The sequence below is a fragment of the Ascaphus truei genome, chromosome 5 (genome assembly GCF_040206685.1).
Source record: "Ascaphus truei isolate aAscTru1 chromosome 5, aAscTru1.hap1, whole genome shotgun sequence".
NCBI lineage: Eukaryota > Metazoa > Chordata > Amphibia > Anura > Ascaphidae > Ascaphus > Ascaphus truei.
The window spans coordinates 55,699,951-55,719,568 of record NC_134487.1 but is presented as its reverse complement, the minus strand read 5'-3'; the positions used below and the strand labels follow the sequence as shown (position 1 = coordinate 55,719,568).

General features: G+C 45.2%; 1 protein-coding gene across 2 annotated transcripts in view; it reads left to right on the top strand.

Moving 5' to 3' along the window:
• Window positions 1-8,473: 8,473 nt before the first annotated feature.
• Window positions 8,474-19,618, top strand: part of MLC1 (modulator of VRAC current 1) — a 64,863-nt gene continuing 53,718 nt past the window's right edge. For both annotated transcript variants that reach the window (XM_075599831.1, XM_075599832.1), the window contains exons 1-3: window positions 8,474-8,613; window positions 9,602-9,787; window positions 18,124-18,213. In XM_075599831.1, the coding sequence (XP_075455946.1) occupies window positions 9,608-9,787; window positions 18,124-18,213 (270 nt within the window). In that variant the 5' untranslated portion in view covers window positions 8,474-8,613; window positions 9,602-9,607. The remainder of the gene's footprint in view (window positions 8,614-9,601; window positions 9,788-18,123; window positions 18,214-19,618) is intronic.

The window sequence follows — 19,618 nt, the reverse complement described above, 5'->3', positions numbered from 1 at the left end:
GTGTGTGTGTGTGTGTGTGTGTATCAGTGGGGGGGGGGGTGTATCAGTGGGGGGGGGGTGTGTGGTATCTGGTGTGTGTGTGTGTGTGTGTGTGTGTGTGTGTGTGTGTGTGTGTGTATCAGTGGGGGGGTGTGTGTGTATCAGTGGGGGTGTGTGTGTATCAGTGGGGGGGGGTGTATCAGTGGGGGGGGTGTATCAGTGGGGGGGGTGTATCAGTGGGATGTGTGTGTGTGTATCAGTGGGGGGGGGTGTATCAGTGTGTGTGTGTGTGTGTGTGTATCAGTGGGGGGGTGTGTGTATCAGTGGGGTGGGGGTGTGTATCAGTGGGGTTGTGTGTGTATCAGTGGGGTGTGTGTATCAGTGGGGGTGTGTTGTGTGTATCATTGGGGTGTGTGTGTGTATCAGTGGGGGAGTGTGTGTGTATCAGTGTGTGTGTGTGTGTGTGTGTGTATCAGTGGGGTGTGTTGTATGTATCAGTGGTGTGGGTGTATCAGTAGTGTGTGTGTGTGTATCAGTGGGTGTATCAGTGGGTGTGTGTGTATCAGTGGGTGGGTGTGTGTGTATCAGTGTGTGTATCAGTGGGTGTGTGGGTGTGTGTGTATCAGTGGGTGTATCAGTGGGTGTGTGTGTATCAGTGTGTGTGTGTGTGTGTATCAGTGGGTGTGTGTGTGTATCAGTGGGGGGGGTGTGTGTATCAGTGGGGTGTGTGTGTGTATAAGTGGGGGGGGTGTGTGTATCAGTGGGGGGGGTGTATCAGTGGGGGGGGGGTGTATCAGTGGGGGGTGTGTGTGTATCAGTGGGGGGGGGGTGTATCAGTGGGGGGGGGTGTAATAGTATCAGTGTGTGTGTGTGTGTGTGTGTGTATCAGTGGTGTGTGGTGTGTGTGTGTGTGTGTGTGTATCAGTGGGGGGGGGGTGTATCAGTGTGTGTGTATCAGTGTGTGTGTGTATCAGTGGGGGGTGTGTGTGTGTGTATCAGTGGGGGTGTGTGTGTGTATCAGTGGGGGGTGGGGGTGTATCAGTGTGTGTGTATCAGTATCAGTGTGTGTATCAGTATCAGTGTGTGTGTGTGTGTGTGTGTGTGTGTGTGTGTGTGTGTGTGTATCAGTGGGGGTGTGTGTGTATCAGTGTGTGTGTGTGTGTGTGTGTGTGTGTGTGTGTGTGTGTGTGTGTGTGTGTCAGTGGGTGTGTGTCTCTCCCTCCCTCTCTCTCCCCCAGCCCCTGTCTCCCTCCTTCCCCTCCCACCCTGTCTCCCTCCTTCCCTCCCACCCTGTCTCCCTCCTTCCCTCCCACCCTTTCTCCCTCCCACCCCTTTCTCCCTTCCCACCCTGTCTCCCTCCCACCCTGTCTCCCTCCCACCCCTGTCTCCCACCCCTGTCTCCCTCCTTCCCTCCCACCCTGTCTCCCACCCTGTCTCCCTCCTTCCCTCCCCACCCTGTCTCCCACCCTGTCTCCCTCCTTCCCTCCCCACCCTGTCTCCCACCCTGTCTCCCTCCTTCCCTCCCACCCCTGTCTCCCTCCCGTTCCCCTCCCACCCTGTCTCCCTCCTTCCCCTCCCACCCTGTCTCACCCTGTCTCCCTCCCTGTCTCACACCCTATCTCCCTCCTCCCTGTCTCACCCCCTGTCTCCCTCCCACCCTGTCTCCCTCCCACCCTGTCTCCCTCCCACCCTGTCTCCCTCCCACCCTGTCTACCACCCACCCTCCCTCCCTCCCACCCTGTCTCCCTCCCTCCCTGTCTCACCCTCCCCTCCCTGTCTCACCCTCCCTCCGTGTCTCACCGTCCCTCCCTCCCTGTCTCACCCTCCCTCCCTCCCTGTCTCACCCTCCCTTCCTGTCTCACCCTCCCTGTCTCACCCTCTGTCTCTCCCTCCCTGTCTCACCCTCCCTCCCTCCCTGTCTCACCCTCCCTCCCTCCCTCCCTCCCTGTCTCACCCTCCCTGTCTCACCCTCCCTCCCTCCCTCCCTGTCTCACCCTCCCTGTCTCACCCTCCCTCCCTCCCTGTCTCACCCTCCCTCCCTCCCTGTCTCACCCTCCCTCCCTCCCTGTCTCACCCTCCCTCCCTCCCTGTCTCACTCTCCCTCCCTGTCTCACCCTCCCTCCCTGTCTCACCCTCCTTCCCTCCCTCCCTGTCTCACCCTCCTTCCCTCCCTATCTCACCCTGCCTCCCTCCCTGTCTCACCCTGCCTCCCTCCCTGTCTCACCCTGCCTCCCTCCCTGTCTCACCCTCCCTCCCTCCCTGTCTCACCCTCCCTCCCTCCCTGTCTCACCCTCCCTCCCTCCCTGTCTGACCCTCCCTCCCTGTCTCACCCTCCCACCCTCCCTGTCTCACCCTCCCTGTCTCACCCTCCTTGTCTCACCCTCCCTGTCTCACCCTCCTTGTCTCACCCTCCCCTGTCTCACCCTCCCTGTCTCACCCTCCCTGCCTCACCCTCCCTGTCTCCCTCCCTCCCTGTCTCCCTCCCTCGCCCTCCCTGTCTCCCTCCCTCCCTCCCTCGCCCTCCCTCCCTGTCTCCCTCCCTCCCTGTCTCCCTCCCTCGCTGTCTCCCTGTCTGTCTCCCTCCCTGTCTGTCTCCCTCCCTCGCCCTCCCTGTCTGTCTCCCTCCCTCGCCCTCCCTGTCTGTCTCCCTCCCTGTCTGTCTCCCTCCCTCGCTGTCTCCCTCCCTCGCCCTCCCTCCCTCGCCCTCCCTCCCTGTCTCCCTCACCCTCTGTCTTTTCTTAACTGCCGTATACCTACACCGAAGTAACCTACTCTGCTTTCTTCCAGATCTGACTCAAATTTCACGCGGGAGACATCGGAAGACAGGTAAGGAACACCTCCCCTCCAGTATAGTACCTTGAGTGACTGCGGATCAGGTAAGATCCCAGGCGGGATTGCTGCTTTTAGAAATTGTGAAGAGGGGGCATCCAGACACGGGTTCAGAATCATTCACATCTGGGGTTTTTTTTTTGTTCAATTATTGAGGTGTACACACACACTCTCTAATGGTAGTAAAGTATAAGTGTACTACAATAAATAAACTGTTATATATATTAAAAAAAAAAAATGTGTCCCGGTTTTTCATTTTCAAAATCTGGTCACACTAAGACTGACGCGATTGGGGGCATAACTTAAGAAGCAAAAAAATAGTGTGTGTGTTTCTGATTGGCTGGAGAAGTGCACGTGATGCGGCTGTTGCTTGAAATTTCAACTTCAGTTGAAAGCTTGAACTACAGCCGCGACAACGCAGCACTTCACCGCCTGGGGTCGTTTTCTGTTTGAAAACTCCCACAGAACACAGCGAATGAGTGGCGAACGTAAGCGCACGTCGCATCGCGTTCTGTCTGAGCTCAGCCTCAGATTGTTGCTAGGCCCGCCCCTGGATACAGTAAGTGTATCCAAGGCTACAATAGCAAACTAGACCTTCATGAGGAATTAACCCTTTCAGTGCCTGTCCCTAGCAGGACTTATACTGTTAGGGCCCAAGAGAAGGAATATAGTCCGGAGGCTATGCTATATTCTCCCCATGGTGAAAATCCTCACGCCGCCGCTGAGGAATAGAGTATGTGCAACATCAACATACTGTATCAACAACCCTGTAATAGAATCTAATACAACTGTTTTAAACATTTACAGTAAAAATAACAACCCCACATCACCCATACATCCCTTGCTGGAACCCTGGGTCTAATATGGGTGTTATATAGGACTACCTCAATAGTAGTGGGCCGGATCCGGTTTCTTTACTATATTACCCTGACCGTCGGGTACCTTGACTGAGTAGCACCGTACTGTAGTAGAATCTACAGTCCCGGCTAGGCTCCGTAGGCCACGGCCTCTAGACGTACGATATCTTGCTGCAGCTTCACGAGAGTCTCTTCTTTTTTCTTCCTGCAACTTAGAAAGAAGGGGCCACAGAGGGCCGTTCACTCACCGGGGAGGTAGTAGCAGTTGATGAGTCCATCTGGCCGGAGAGCTCCACGGCCTTCACTCCTCCCGATTGTGAAGCGGAAACCGGTGTTATACTTGGGTCCTTTGGGACAGTACCGCCTGGCACTTTCCTGGGGAATTCTTCTACCAGCCCCAGAGCATCGGAGTGACTCTCAGCGGCTTCCACATAGGTGGCAGCACAAGCGCGGGCTTCGCGCATCTCCTTCCGCCGACGTAGATATTGATTAGCAGCCTTCTGCGCTTGGTCCTCTTCATCGCGGGGCTGATGTCGCTCACCGGAACCAGAAGGATGCCCTCTGACTCGGGTGCGTGGGAGGCCTTGGCAGGTACCTCGGGGATGTCCGCGGTCTCTTCGTCCGACTCACTGTAAGCAGCGGTCACATCTGTAGGATTCTCTCCCTTGGAGCAGATCGTTGGAGTGGTAGCAGAAAGTACTTCGCAGTACGCTGGTGGTGTTGCTCCGCGGGGCTCCGTCGGTTGACTGCTCGGCTTGTACGTCACTCTGGACAAGGCAGCATACAGCTCCGGTGACGAGGTGGCAGCAGGTAGGTTCTGAAAGGCTTCTACCCAGGCCATAGGGCCAAGAAGGGTGCCTTCCTTTTGCCCCACGTGGCACACCGAGCCTAGTCCCAAGTCAAGACTCGCCATATTAGGCTCTGCATCGGGGTAGGTGGATATTAAGTTGTAGCTCGGGGTAAAACAGTTCATACATCATGGCGAGATAGTGCGTGGTCGCATCGCCCGTGGAGCCTTAAGCTAGCGCCGTTAGTTTGCGCAACATAGTATATAGTGTCAGCAACTCTTCGGTGCTCATAGACGTATTCACACAGTGGGTTCCCACTGGCCTAGGCTGAAGGTAGGGAACTTGACAGGCCGCGCAGTTAGCCATCGCCTGTAGCTCTTCCCCCAGATTGTCACACAAAGGGAAGACCCCCCCCAGCAGGAGAGTCCCTTCATCATCCTGGATCACAAGGACCCACCAGTAAGTTCGTAGATTTTGTCAAATCCTTCAGCCATGTTGATTATCAACAAAGGAGCAGCTCTGCACACATGTCTTGTAGCTCTTCTGGCTCGTCACGTCCAGCAATCTTAGGATAGGCACACCCAGCCCCTCCCACTGGTGAACTGAAATGTCCAATCCACGAGCGAGAAGGGGGCGCTGTTTCGGCATTTCGAGACGATTCTGTAGATGGTGCAAAAGCTTGCAACTGCTCGCTGTAATTTTTCCTTGTAGGGAAGAATGTCCCTGGGCAGGCAATCCCCCCTTTTAACACACTGCACACGCTGACAGTCTGTCTCTGTATACTGGGGTATTCTGTGCTTGAATCTGCTACTAGCATGACGATAACTCCACAAACGGAGGTTCTGGTAACCCTGCTCCAAGGTTCCCCTACCTCGGACGCTACCCATCCATGCTTTACCGCTTACCCGCTGAACCCTGACACTATAGTCCATTTCTGGGGGTTCTTGAGCCCATGGCAATCAAGACAACCTTTCCAGATGCCCTGTATGCCAGTCCGCAGGGTGACTCAGAACCAGGACATGTAGCTTGTTGCTCCAAAACAGGACACCCTTTGGGGCGGCGCAGGCTGCAACTCCCTGGCGAGGAAGTTGGGCCCCTGTTATGGCAGGCAGGAGTCCCCTAGAGTTACACCTGGCCCCCTCTATCCTTAATACTGAGAGTGTGCTTGCTTCCTATGGTTTGCTTGTGAAAACCTGACCGGATGAGACGAACCTCAGCAGTGCCTCCATTTGTAGCACCTTTTCCCCCACCCTATGTGAGATTTGCGTTGCTACCTGTGTATTCCTGGTGCAGTGCGTACCTGTTGGTAAACCGGAGATCCTGAGTTCACAAGGGGGAAAAGGTGCTACATTTGGGAAGTATAAACCTGTGCTTGCATGGCTGCTTGGCCTGTGACCCCTATCTAATAGCTAGTTATGGCTTGTTATACAGTACCTTGCAACGGTTGACTGAGTATGGTGACTTTTAAACACACAATATAATTTTTCTACTTCTATAGGGACATTCATTTGTAAAAGATTGGCAGCAATTGAGAGAACGTTGGAAAATCAGATGATGCAAATAGTGGTTCTAGACCTATGCAAAGGAAGCAAATTCATAGGGCTACGTTGAGCTATGTACAGTATAGCCTTTTTTTTCCCCCAATCATCAAATTCCACGGCCTTATTTGCACCGGATTTAGAGCCATTTTACACTTAATAAACTATGTGGAAAAGCAATTTGGGCTTCATTTTAGAAAGATTTTCAAATAGTTTCTCTTTCCTTAGGGGAAAATATTTAGGTTTGTACTCTAGAGCAGGGGTGCTGAACTCCAGTCCTCAAGACACCCTCCCATCCCAACAGGTCAGGTTTTAAGGATATCCCAGCTTCAGTACAGGTGGCTCAATCAGTGGGTCAGCCATCTGCGCTGAAGCTAGGATAGCCTTAAATCCTGGGGGCGGGGGGGAGGGGAGGGTGTCTTGAGGACTGGGGTTGGGCACCCTTCTGCAATTGTCAATACAAAGTAGTATTTCACCCAGGAGGCTGCTACTACATAGGTGAGACAGGGCAGGGGCTAAACAAGAGAATGAACCTGCATCGCCACAACATCACACGCGGTACAAGAGACAGTCCTGTTGGCGAACATTTCTCTGACTCTGGCCATAAGATGAACGATCTGAGGGTTGCCATACTCAAAGGTAATCTTAAAACCCCGAAAGAGAGACGGTTGCATGAATACAAATTTATGCAACTGTTCGGGACACTTAGCAGTGGCCTAAACAGAGATCGAAATTTTATGAGTCATTACTGACACTAGTGAACTCTCGTCCCATGAGCGCTAAAGGCCATGTCTGTACATACTGTGCTATATGTATGCACACACAGCTGTCTCTCACACATACTAATACTCCTTGTTTTTCCATCCCTATACACCAATAGGGACCACTTAGTATCCACACACACTTTTAGTTGTGCTACAAACTCTCACATTTCCACACCCACCCACACCATTTATATCCACTCCCACTCCACACACACCTTGTGTAAAGCACTGTATATACTGTGAGCTCTCCATTCATTTTTATTCACACTGATACACATACATACTCTTTCTTCACTTGCTTTCACAGTAACCTTTTGACACCTCTAGCCATAAAACACATCCACACCGGGGGAAGGAACAGCACAGATAACATTCCAAGAGACACTGTTTTTAAGTATACCTTTTGCTTCATTCATTGTAACATCGCCGGAAGAAGAGATCAGTGTATCTCGAAAGCTCGCACAAATAAAAGCATTTCGTTAGCCACAGAACGGTATCATCTATTTATTTTTTGATGATATATATATATATATATATATGTGTGTGGGTGTGGGAACAGCAAAGCCCCGCTTCTCGGCGAGAAGGGGGCCGCCATTTCTGCACATGCGCAGAACGGGCCGGTCCGGGTTCGCGCATGCGCAGAATGTTTTTTTTTGCCGAAGTTGCGCATGTGTAGAACGGCGCATTGTTCAACAAAGTTCAACAAAGAATCCATCCACTCCTCCTCTTACCGTGCACCTTACAACTGGAACAATCTACCTGAGACTCTTGAAGCCGTCTCTTAATGTATTGTCATTATAAGTCTGTGCCTAGGACATACTTGAAAACGAGAGGTAACTCAATGTATTACTTCCCGGTAAAACATTTTATAAATAAATAAGACTACAACTACATACAGTATATAATGCTTATGCACCCACACACACATTCCCTCTGGGAGCTCAAAACCGTATACTGCCTGGGATCGAAAGGTTTTGTTAACAATAGTCTGATGAGTAGGCAATACATATTTATTAATTAGGGGTTCACGGAACAGGTATTTTAAGGCAGGGGGTGCACAATATAAAAGAAGGTTGGGAATCCCTGCTCTAGAGTGTGGAGTCACTTCTTAAAGAACAGAACAGATTCAGCTCTGCTTCACTCCACTGCACCAACACTCCCACTCCCCCACACCACTCCTTCACTTCCCTGCACCAACACTCCCACTGCTCCACTCCCCTGCAGCACTCCTCCACTCCCACCCTCCTGCACCAACACTCCGACTCTCCTGCACCACTCCCCTACATCACTGTTGTATTCGGCCCTTTGATTCTTAATCCAAGCGTTTGGGTGTAGTATTACAAAGCATTGCTACAGTACGAAATATCATCATTAGTAGCAGCGCAAGTACTGTAATAACACTACTTAAGATTCCGTACTTGTTGCAAGTTTGTGGATGTGTACCTGTAAAAGTCAGGCAATAAATTGGAAGAATAAATAAGTAGGCTGGAAATGCGTAAGAATTTTTACTGGTTTGCAAGTGCCTCAAATGTATTATTACCCTATGGAACAGGCTCACCCCTTTCAGTGTACAAGTTTGGCCATGCTCTGTTTAACAGGAACCAATCCTCCTGTTTGTTTGTGTAGCCGTCTTCTAGCTTTTTCTCCTAATTAAAATGCAAGAGGCATCTCTGTCCTCTGGCTTAAGTACAATTTCTTCCCTGCCTTTGTCCTGCATGTGAATAGATGCTTTTCCGAGCCAGACTGGAAGAGCAAACTTTTCAAAGACGGCATGAATCACTAAGCAGCGAGAATCCCAAGTCATCAGGCGACACTGCTCACAACACCATATCCCGTTGACAACTTTAAAAAAAATTAGGTATGTATTACTGTTTGATAAGATCTGTTCATCCAGATATAAATATGTACTCTTTTGTGGCTTAACTATTGCAACAAAAAAGTGTCTTTAAAAATGTATATTATTTATGAACTGCGATACCTTTTCTCGTACAAGACCGTGCTATAAAGGTCCCTTCAAACAGGTGCATTCAGTTTATATAGAAAATGGTTGGTTGTGACTGTTTCTTCTTTATAATAAACTGTAAATGGTGTGTACACTGCCTTACATTTTACAAATGTGTTATTCAGATTCTCATTTGGACATCAGATAAGATTTGCTTGCAAATAATCTAAATATGCATTTGATCTTTTTATTGCTGCAAATTGCCTTTCATTTTAAAAGGGCTTTTCTCTGCATTGTAATCAATCTTTGTTGTCAATTCTTTTTATGTTTTAACTACAAATGCATCTGGTAAACCTATGGGCTACACTTGTATCCACATACCGTGCATAACAAACCCTTGCTCCCCCCTGTTTTCTTGTTCACCTCTCTCATCCAGGGTTTTTGGATAACCCCCATTGGGGTTGTAGCAGAAGGGTTCATCAACCTAGGTTTTTTTCCTAAATTGATTGCCTAGGGGTATTCGTAACCATCCACTGGTAATATAACCTTTTTTCGCCGAGGTTTTCTGCTGTTTTATTTAACTACAAATGCATCTGGTAAACCTATGGGCTACACTTGTACCCACATACCGTGCATAACAAACAAGTTGAAACCTATTTAACAACAGTTTTGCAGAGGTGATAAATGATCTCCAGGTTTATTAATGAAAATATTGCACTGATTCTCATAAATGTATGGTAGACAAGAGTATATTTTTATAGTTGAACAACATTTGAATTAAAAGTTGATTTAAAAAAAAAACCTTCTATTTAGTAATATTCTTAAAATAGAATTTGTTTGTTGCAAATAATAGTAAGTATTCTTTGTTTTATAAACCTAATACCAACATTGTATTTCTCCCTAGGACAATATGACCAAAGACGATGACTACAGTGAGGAATTCAGTTATGACAGAATGGCTACTTTGGACCTAGAGAGGCAAGAAAATGGAAAATACCATATAGATATTAAATCAAGTGATCTGGAGCTGACTGAGATGCATCACCCTTGCGTTAGGTACAAAACATGGATCTTTTCTTTGCTGATGGGGGTAGGTATTGTTAACACGTCAGTATATTGTGATATAGTTGTTATTGACCTAAGACTAAACACAGCAACAAATGTGCTGAAGCTTGTGCTAAGAACCATTTCACTGCAGGTTTTGCATGCAGCTAGGCACTAGTTTGTTCATCTTTGCGAAAATCTCTTATTATTGTCAAAGGGGAAATAATTGAGGAGCCACTGGAAATTTGTCCTGCAGTGGAGCCATCATAAAGTAACCATTCAAGGGAATGCGTAGCATTAAAGTGATGTTATTGATGGACTAATGCAACTTGTAATTTTGTTAAACGACTTTGTAAAATATTGATTTAACTTTTTCAACGCTGAGAATAATTAGCTCATTTATTTATGGATGTAAGATGTAATGTTTGTAATTAATTTTTTACCGCACAGCAATTCAGGTTAAACAGATGAGTTCCACCTAAAAGCCTTGTAGGCATGGCCTTGTGTTGGTATTGTGCAGTGCACATAAGTTTATATCTTCGGTCATTAAATCATGAGTACTGTACATGCAAAGGCCCTTAGGTACAGTACATTCCCAGAGTTTCCAAATAGGAGATCACAGCGGAAATCCTGTCGGGGACCTAGGAATTTTCAAAAGACAGTCTTTGTGCTTGCAAACAACTACAGGGTAGTTCTACAACTACTGAAAGGGCAGGTCCATACTGCCACAGCACTGGGCACGATCACATTGCCTACAGGCATTGATCGCGCCCATAGACCGCGCGGGCGGCAGCAGGAGGGGGCGTGCGTAGAGCGAGATATCAGTTGAAACTGATTTCTTTGCGCGATAGCCAGGTCACGTGAGCGGATCGCCCAATGAGGGCGAACCAGTTCCGTGATGCCCCTAGGCACACCCCCCACGGCGCGTCTACCATGGACAGAAAACGCACCCGCTTCACGAGGGTGATGTCACAGCCTTCGCACGGGTGAAGGCTGTATGACCTTGGCTTAAGACACATTGACTTGCCTGGGGGCATGCAGTGGTGTTATTGTGTCTTGAACTATTTTTCTCATTTCAGAGGCAGCTCCTTAATTTCTGATTGAGTATTTCCAAAGACAATTATGGGGTCTATAGCAGGGGTTGACAATTATTTGGATTGGGGGGCCACTTGCTGAGCTTTGGTAAGCTTCAGGGGGCACACACTTAATGTAGATTGTATGAGGCCCCACATGCTCCCTTCCTCACTAGCTTCTCCTTCTCTCACCCTCTTTCCCTTCTCCCACCCTGTAAGAGGACGTGTGCAGAGGTACGCAATGGAGACTGTTTAAAGTGAAACTTAAATTAGGCTTTATTGCGCTTGTCCCTTTAACACATCAAAACATATGAAAATAAGACAAACAAAAACCTATCTCCGCTTTGGAGACTATCTACATATGTAGTCCAGCCCTCTCTAACTTGGTGGTTAGCTAAGCTATTTACCAACCCAAAATATATACATATAAACAGATATATAAACAGTCCCGTAAGAAAGTCTTATCTGTTTCTTGTAGCTGTAGGGGAAGGTTTCTCTGTTCTCCTGGTGTCCGCACCCTTGTGTGCCAAAGCAATGTCAGGATCCAGGCTTAGAACTATTGTCCCCTGTGTCTTGCTGTCAACGTGCAGTCTCTTTGCAGCTCAAGACATCTGTTTGTTCCCCAGGTCAGCCCAGTTGTGGACTAGGGAACTCTCTGTCTGTCCTTCCTTGGTTCAGCCCCACTTGTGAGACTAAGGAATCCTTCTTCCTGTCTCGAACAGGCTATTTCACAGAGCTGTTATTAGCAGGTGGGGTTGATTGCACCAGCAATTAACCAACACAGCTGCTGGATTAGAGGCAAGCCTGTTAATAGGGATAAGACCCTGTTACACACCCCTTTCCCTTCTCTCCCACCCCTCTCCCCCCACCCTTCTTTCACCTCTCCTCCCAGCCTTCTCTCTAACCCCTGCCCCACCTTTCTCTCACCCCTTCCCCACCCTTCTCTCATCTTTCTCTTCTCTTGTCCCACCTTCTCTTTCATCACTCTCACCCCTCCCCTGCTTCTCGCTCACCCCCTCCCCTTCTCTTCCATTCCTACCTGATGTAGTAGTAATGCAGCGGTAAATACAGAAGTTGCTGAAATTGTGGTGTCGCCTAGCACTCATGTTCCTCCGCCGCCGCACTCTCTCCTCCTTCCGCCCTGTCTTGCCACCACAGCCACCCTCTCTCTTGCCTCTGCCGCTGCTCTCTCTTGCCTCTGCCGCCACTCGCTACTGCCTACGCCACCGCTCCCTCTCCTGCTGCTACTGCTCTTGCAGCTAAGGCACGAGGGCGGGCCAGATGTGGCTCGTGGGAAGTATTTTGCCCACCCCTGGTCTATAGCCTCTATTTATTGTTGTGAAGCAGTCTTCCCTTTCCTTTAAGCAGATATTATCCCCATTCTACAGCGTAGGGAATGCTCATAGAATATGGGTTTGTGTACCAAGTCTGTTTTAAAGCATTTTACCATTTTGTAGCTGTGTCATGCATGACAAGCTTATTAGTCATCTTTCTTACAGTGCATGTGGCGTAGACTTAACCAAGAAGGTTAGTAGATTTATTTATTTTTTTATGCGAAAAAGGGAGAAAAAGTAAGAAACAAAAGTGCATGATTTGGTACTTTTCACTTTCTCTTGTAACTCATTATCTTCTACTATTTACACTACCCAAATCCCAAGCTCATGCACATGCTGCAAAATTGAAGCAAAGCACCTTGATACATGGATGGTGAGACACAAAATAAGATTGTTTTTGCATGAATTTCATTAAAAAATTACCTTAATAGAAGCTGTTTTTTTTTCTTGTATTTTAATTTTTTTAATGGGCCTTTTATAGACTATCACCAGAGAACTTAGTTTAAATAGCCGTATAGGTCCTGGAAAAAATATAGATTAAATATAGGTTGTAATCAATTTAGTGGCTGAATATTTTTTGATAGATTAAGTTTTTGATAGATGAAGTTGTAGTGTATAGAGCGTTAGAAACCTCATTGGTTTGTTTCTTCTTCAAATTTCACATGATACATTCCAAGAAGAAGAAGCCTATGAGGTATTGAAAGCTTTGCACATTATACATTCATCATTGAAAAACCATAATGTTTGTCCACTAAAAGGTATCACGACCTACATCAAATCATCATATGAGCAAGAACACATTTAATGTACGTTTTCATATTTTATTTTATTTTATTAGATAACAGGTACGATATGCTCATTCATTTCTTTATACCAGTTTTTAGTAAATTAATAATTAAAAAAAGCAACTACTCAGCCTTTGGTAAATGTGCTTGTAACAGGGCAAGCCTTTTTACAACAGCTACAGCCGTTGGGTGTCGGCCAGGCACTGGTTAATCCTGGAGAAAGGCAGGACTACTAACATAGTTACATAGTTACGTAGTAGATGAGGTTGAAAAAAGACATGCGTCCATCGAGTTCAACCTATGCTAAATTTAGAGAACAGATACTTTATCCTATATTTGTACTTACAGTATATTGATCCAGAGGAAGGCAAACAAAAACCGCAGTGACATACTGTATCATCCAATTATATCTCATAAGGGGAAAAATAAATTCCTTCCTGACTCCAAGAATTGGCAATCGGATTACTCCCTGGATCAACATCCTTCCCATGTTTACTTATTTGGTATATCCCTGTATACCTTTCCTTTCTAAAAAGATGTCCAACCATTTTTTTAACAAATCTATTGTATCTGCCATCACAGTCTACATGGGTAATGAATTCCACATTTTAACTGACCTTACTGTAAAGAACCCTTTCCTTTGTTGCAGGGGAAATCTCCTTTCCTCCAACCTTAAGGGATGACCCTGTGTCTTTTGTAGTGCCCTTGGGATGAATAGTTCTTTTGAAAGCTCCTTGTACTGTCCCCGAATATATTTGTATATACTGTAGTTAACAAACCCAGCTGAGCCTATAAAGGGGCTTAAAAGGCAGAAAAGGGAATTGTTTCTCCGTATCTCCCTGTTCTGCGTACAGACCACACATGTGTGTCATTGACCCCTAAGGATACCAGGGCATGCAGACCATATCCCCGTGTCCTTAATACCAAGGGACGCCAAAAATATATAGACGTATATGTTCTTCCCTACGCTGGGGAGACTGGACTTTGGCCTAGGAAAGCTCTATCCTTTATATTGCTGACCTGCCTTTTGCTGCACCGTGGCTGATGAAAAGCCTGTGTTCTTGTTTATTGCACTTTGGTGAAATAAAAGCCTACTTTTTCCCAAAGTGAGTCTCCTGTCTTCACCTCTGGACACATCTCCTACAATGCTTCTATCTGTATTACTGTTTGTTCTATAAACAGATACTATGAGCATAAATGTTCCAAATTTTCCCTGTATTTTTTTTACTTTACTTACTAAATAATTTGCAAGATGTTATAGTTCTTATTGCAATACATAAAAAATGGCCAAAGTCTCCCAAAAGTGCGGCTTTGTCTGAAAAAAGTTCAATTATAGAACACAATGATGTACAACTTACTGTACGCTCAGACACCACCTTAATATAATCGTCATTTCAGCCCCTAGCACACACCGGCTCGTTGCAGTATACAGTCATGCCATATATGAACCTAAATAATTTAGATCTAAGAGGCAAACAGGGGTTTCTACTCATCTAATGTAGTCCAGTGCCTATTCCCATGATGATTTCTGGACATTATTATCACCTGTCTATGATCGGCATCCTTACTGCAAGACATACGGTACTTTTCATGATCAGTGAAATAATTCTATCAATCAGTTATGTTTCTAACTCTTCTGGGTGCAAAACTATGACAATAATAGCATCATATTTAACAATAAAAAAAATCCCAAAGAAAGTAATAAAGTATTTTTTCTTTACTACATCTGTTGCTTTTCCAGTCTCGCCCCCATTCCCCCCTCCCCACTGGGAAACCGATATATACCCTCCATTTTGTTAAAAAAAAATTACATTTTCTTTTTGTCTGTGTTACTTTTATTATTGTATGTACAGTACAGTATTAAAGAATTTAACCATAACACCTCGGAATTTTGTTTTTATAGCAGATGGTTCCGCATAATGTATTTCAAGTTCATTTTATAAGCGGAGTTTTTTTTTCTATTAAGGTTTCAATGATATTAATGTGCGCGCTTTGTTTAGAACATTACAAAGTAAGAGAAGCAAAACATGAAATCGTCGTTGTAGGAGGACGTGCGCAGAGGTATGCAATGGAGATTTTTTTAAGGTGACATTAAATAAGGCTTTTATTGCGCCTGTTTCTTTAACATAAGAAAATCATCCAAACATATGCAAAAAAAGGGTCAAACAATGCTTCTGTTCCACTTGGGAGTATTTCTAGTGAAACCTATGCAGTCCACAACTCCCTTTAGATTAGCATGTCTCCCAGCCCCAAACATATATCTTGATATGTGCAGATATACAAAAAGTCTTATAAAGGAAAGTCTTATCTGTTTCTTGTAGTTGGAGGGAAAGTCTTCTCTGTTCCTGTGTTGCTGCCTTTTCCTCAGGCTATATCAGCATTCAGGTTTAGAGATGCTTTCCCCTGTGTCTTGCTGGCAGTCTCTTCTGGTAGGCTCAAGACGTCTGTTCCTATGGTCAGTCCCACAATTTGTGAGACTCACGAAATCTCCCTTCCTGTCTCAAAGGCAGGTTTTTCTAAGAAACCTAATCAGCCAGGTGGTGTTGGTTAATTGACTACCAGCAGTTAACCACCACACTGCTGGATTAGAGGCACATTTCCTGAACAGGGATAACTCCCCTGTTACAGTCGTAATTTGACAACCACAATTCATTTTAGTGTTCAAATGCAATAGATTTTGGATGTGCTTGAGGCACATATGCCTACATTTATTTAGAGGTATTCTGCCATAAGACTTTAGTGGGCTATACAGTGTTTTCCATCACCGGAAGGTATCTTCTAGCAGAAGTCTGCTTAGTAATTATTGCATATAATTTCAGTGGGCAACCCTTCGCCCGGAAACAAAAAAAGACATTGGGAAATTGTCACATAGAAGTTAGTTCTCAGACAAGGTGTGCAACCCTGCCTTTCCCCATTATCTCTTACCATACAATGCTTCCACCGCAGCCAGGGATTCTGGGTAATGACATGCAAATGAGAACTCAGTGTGTCACTTTTTGCTTAATTTCCACTTCAACATGGATCCCTATATGCTTATGCTTGCCGTATTGCACAGCCTTTTTAGTACAACCTGGGTTAAAGAAGTGTAGAGCCAGTAAACCTTTTGGGTCTCATCGGTGTGAGACTTGTTACTGGCTAGGTAACCAAAGCTGAAGCCCATTAATCTCTGCTATGGGGACCCCCTGCTTCCCGAGATACACACCTCAGTAGGTACTGCCGGTATCACTCTGTGTTTAAATGTCCCGGTCACAGCTTCCTATTTGCCCCCGTAACGAGGACATTTAAACTGAAGAGAGATACCGGCACCCCCTACGGAGGTAAGTATCTCAGAAAGAAGGTGTCCCCGGAGCTGAAATGAATGGGTTTTAGCTCCAGAGACCCCCTGTTTCAAACTTTTTTGAATCAGTCCAGTTTATTAACAGTCCAATGGTTTTTTTAATGCCAAATCCATGGGCGGTTTTGAGTGGGTGGGATGGAATTGGCCTAAAATATCCAGGAATTGGTTTTGGACTGTTTTGTCCACCTCTAGTGTAAAGGCAGTCCAACATGCTCTGCTGCTACGCGCTTATAGTGTGTTGCTAGTCACCTTTCAAGGGGCTTTAAACCAGCAGTATACTCTCTAGGTGGTCAGCCAGAATGATACTTGGTAAATCTTTGAGTTGGAGATGCAAACTGCCAAAATATTAGGTTGCAGGACTGCAGACGCCCTATCCATGTTACTAAATGGAATCTTACCAATTGCTGTTTCCTTTATCAGTCTTCCATGCTGGAGCAGGATATACTCGACTGCTAGAGTTGGGATGTTCTGCTCCATTAATCAAATCTTATATTTCATATTGAGTTTTCAGAAATTAGTCGTATGTATGTATAATTTTATTTAGATAATGCCAACAGTGTATGCAGCACGTTACAAAATTACAATACAGGAAAAATACAGTAAAAACAATGGTGTTAAGAGCAGCAAGTACATTTATACCAATAGCAAAGGGAGATCCTGACCCAAACAGCAGTGGTGTATTGGGAGATTTCCAGACACAGTAGGTGTATACGTGAAGGAGGAGGGTTAGTAAGAAGAGGTGGAATGGAAATAATCAGCAAAGTCTTGTGGAGGATGGAGGAAGGACAAAGAAGGGAGTCAAAAGACAGGGAAGAGGGGATGTGCGTTAGATTTGTGTATCTCTACTAGAGATGTAAAGTAGCTCAGTTTGGCAAGAAAAAGAGTAGAGTTTTAAGCAGGACATGAAGAATTTGTAATGAAGAAAATCTGCTAAAGACTGTGACTTCCTCCAGATGCCTCAAGCGGAATGAGTTTCGCAGCATAGAAAGCATCTTTAGCCAGGTTAGGGATTAAAGCATACAGGAGGAACATGCTGGTCAATTCTGACAAGACTATTTGAGTCAGAGGTAGGTGGTAGTGAAGGAAGTTTAGATTTTAAGCTGTATTCCAAAGACTGAAGGGCAATGGAACACAGGCTGCCAGTATAACAAGGAAAAACTGTAGTGTAAGGCATGAGAGAGAGAACATGAGATGTGGGTAAGAAAAGATTGATAACTCTGACAAAGGGCAGTTTTGTAGTATAGAAGTGGTTGTCCGTGTGGCTGCATGAAGCAGTCCATTGGTGGAGACCAAAGGAGGAAGTGAGAGAGATGAATCAAGATGCTCTGGAAAGAGAGGGGTTGTCAATGTGGCATTTAAAGTCCTCTAAAGGTGAGCAGGATGAGAGGAAGAAAGATAACCAGGTTTCAAAGTTAGAACAAAAATGGAGTGGGAGAATGTACAGTTAGGTGACCTATATATGACAGCAATGTGCAGAGAGCATGGAGAGAAAAGGTGAACAGTGGGGACCTGAAAGGATGAACATTTCAGGGAAGCAGGTGCAGGTAGGTGCTGAAACGTACTACTCAAACATCGCATCCTGAGGGGCGAGTTGTGTGTGAGAAAGAGAGACTGCCACAGGTCAGAGCAGAGCCAGAGTGTTAGCGCTATGTTTCTGTTAGTGTAAAGAGGTTAATGGAGCTTTAACATTGCGAACCTTCATGTTCATGGTAATTATTTTTGGATTAGATTAATCTGTATGCATCAGCCAATTTGTTTACTGGGGTGTCTATTGGTTTCTTCGGATAAGAAAAACATTGCTCTGCATTCATATTTTTGCCTGATAAAACGTATTCTATGTTATTGAATTTCAGAGTTGCCTTCTTGTAACGTCAGGATTTTCACTGTATCTCGGAAATGTCTACCCCTCGGAAATGGACTATTTGCGATGTGCGGCAGGTTCTGTAAGCATTCCCATATGTTACTCTTACTGCAGTCTTACCTCGTGTGTTCCAAACATTGTCTCGTGTTCCTCCTTTCCTTTATCTGCTGCATTATTTGCATTCATGGATGTTAGAATTGACCAATATCAATTTGCTGTGCCCCACAATTCTATCTCTTATTCTAAATCCATTGAGACGCTTGCAAAATGTCATCTGACTTTGTCACTCCCACCTAGGGCTGGGCAATAACAAAACATTTCCCACCATTACGATATTAATCCAAATAGAAAAAGAAGAGGTTAGATGCACACATAATATAAAGGTCATCTCAGACCATTTATTGGTGAAACGAGACAAAGTGCAATATTATGTGTGTGTCCAACCTCTTCTTTTTCTATTAATGTTTGTGGCAGTTTAGAGGGGATCCTGCCACAGAGTACAGACTCGCCACCAATAAGCTATTATTACGCGCCATTCTCGTAAAAGGCTGGCAAGTGTGTCTTTTCTTAGGCATACGATAATCATTAGGAAATGTATCATGATGATATTTATTGTGATACATATCTGTTGAATAGGAAGCATAGAAAAGGACACTAAACACAATAAAAAGAAGAAAACATCATTCATTTGAAAACATCTTTTGATAATAGTTGTTACAATGATGTGGAAGGTAGTAACGTTTCAACATGTATTACAAACTGAAATGTTTTAAAATAAACAACACTTTAAAAGAAATGGAATACCCCTACTTCCCCCTATCTCTGGATATTAAGCATGGGGGGTAAGGAAGGGAATTTGGAGAATGGGGTAAAAACAGGACAAAGCGATCTTCGAGATTAGGGAGGACCGCTGCTAACCTTAGGAAAGGAGGAATTACACTATCCTGTTTACACTGTCGGCTCTGTCTTCTTTAAAGTTGCTGTATCTTAATTTGCAAATCACCAGCTGTCCAGAAAACAACAGTGGTTTATAGCAATACCGCAATAATAAGATATTCCAATAACTCATTGACGTTTCTTATTATCACGATATTCCTATCACATCTGTATACAGTATTGCCACGCTCTACTCCCACCTTGTAAATACTGTAGGTTTATTGCCATGCTTCTTTATTATTGGCATCCCCTTGTGAAGGGGTTATTTTAAAAGATTAAAGGATAATACAAAACCAGATTATTTTCTAGCCATTCTAATGTCTTGTGGGCAGCACAATCCTTCTGTGCTCAAGACAATGTTTCTGTGAGTCTCTTTCTGGCAACATAGTTCCTCAGTGCTCAAAAGATCTGCAGTTCAAGCAGGAGGGTTTTAGAGCACAAAGAGACGAGAAACAATGATATTTCTCAGCAACCGAAAAAGGCAATTTGTCCTTAAAAATATACACTTAAACATGTAACCTCCCCACACCCTACATTGTTTTACATATTCT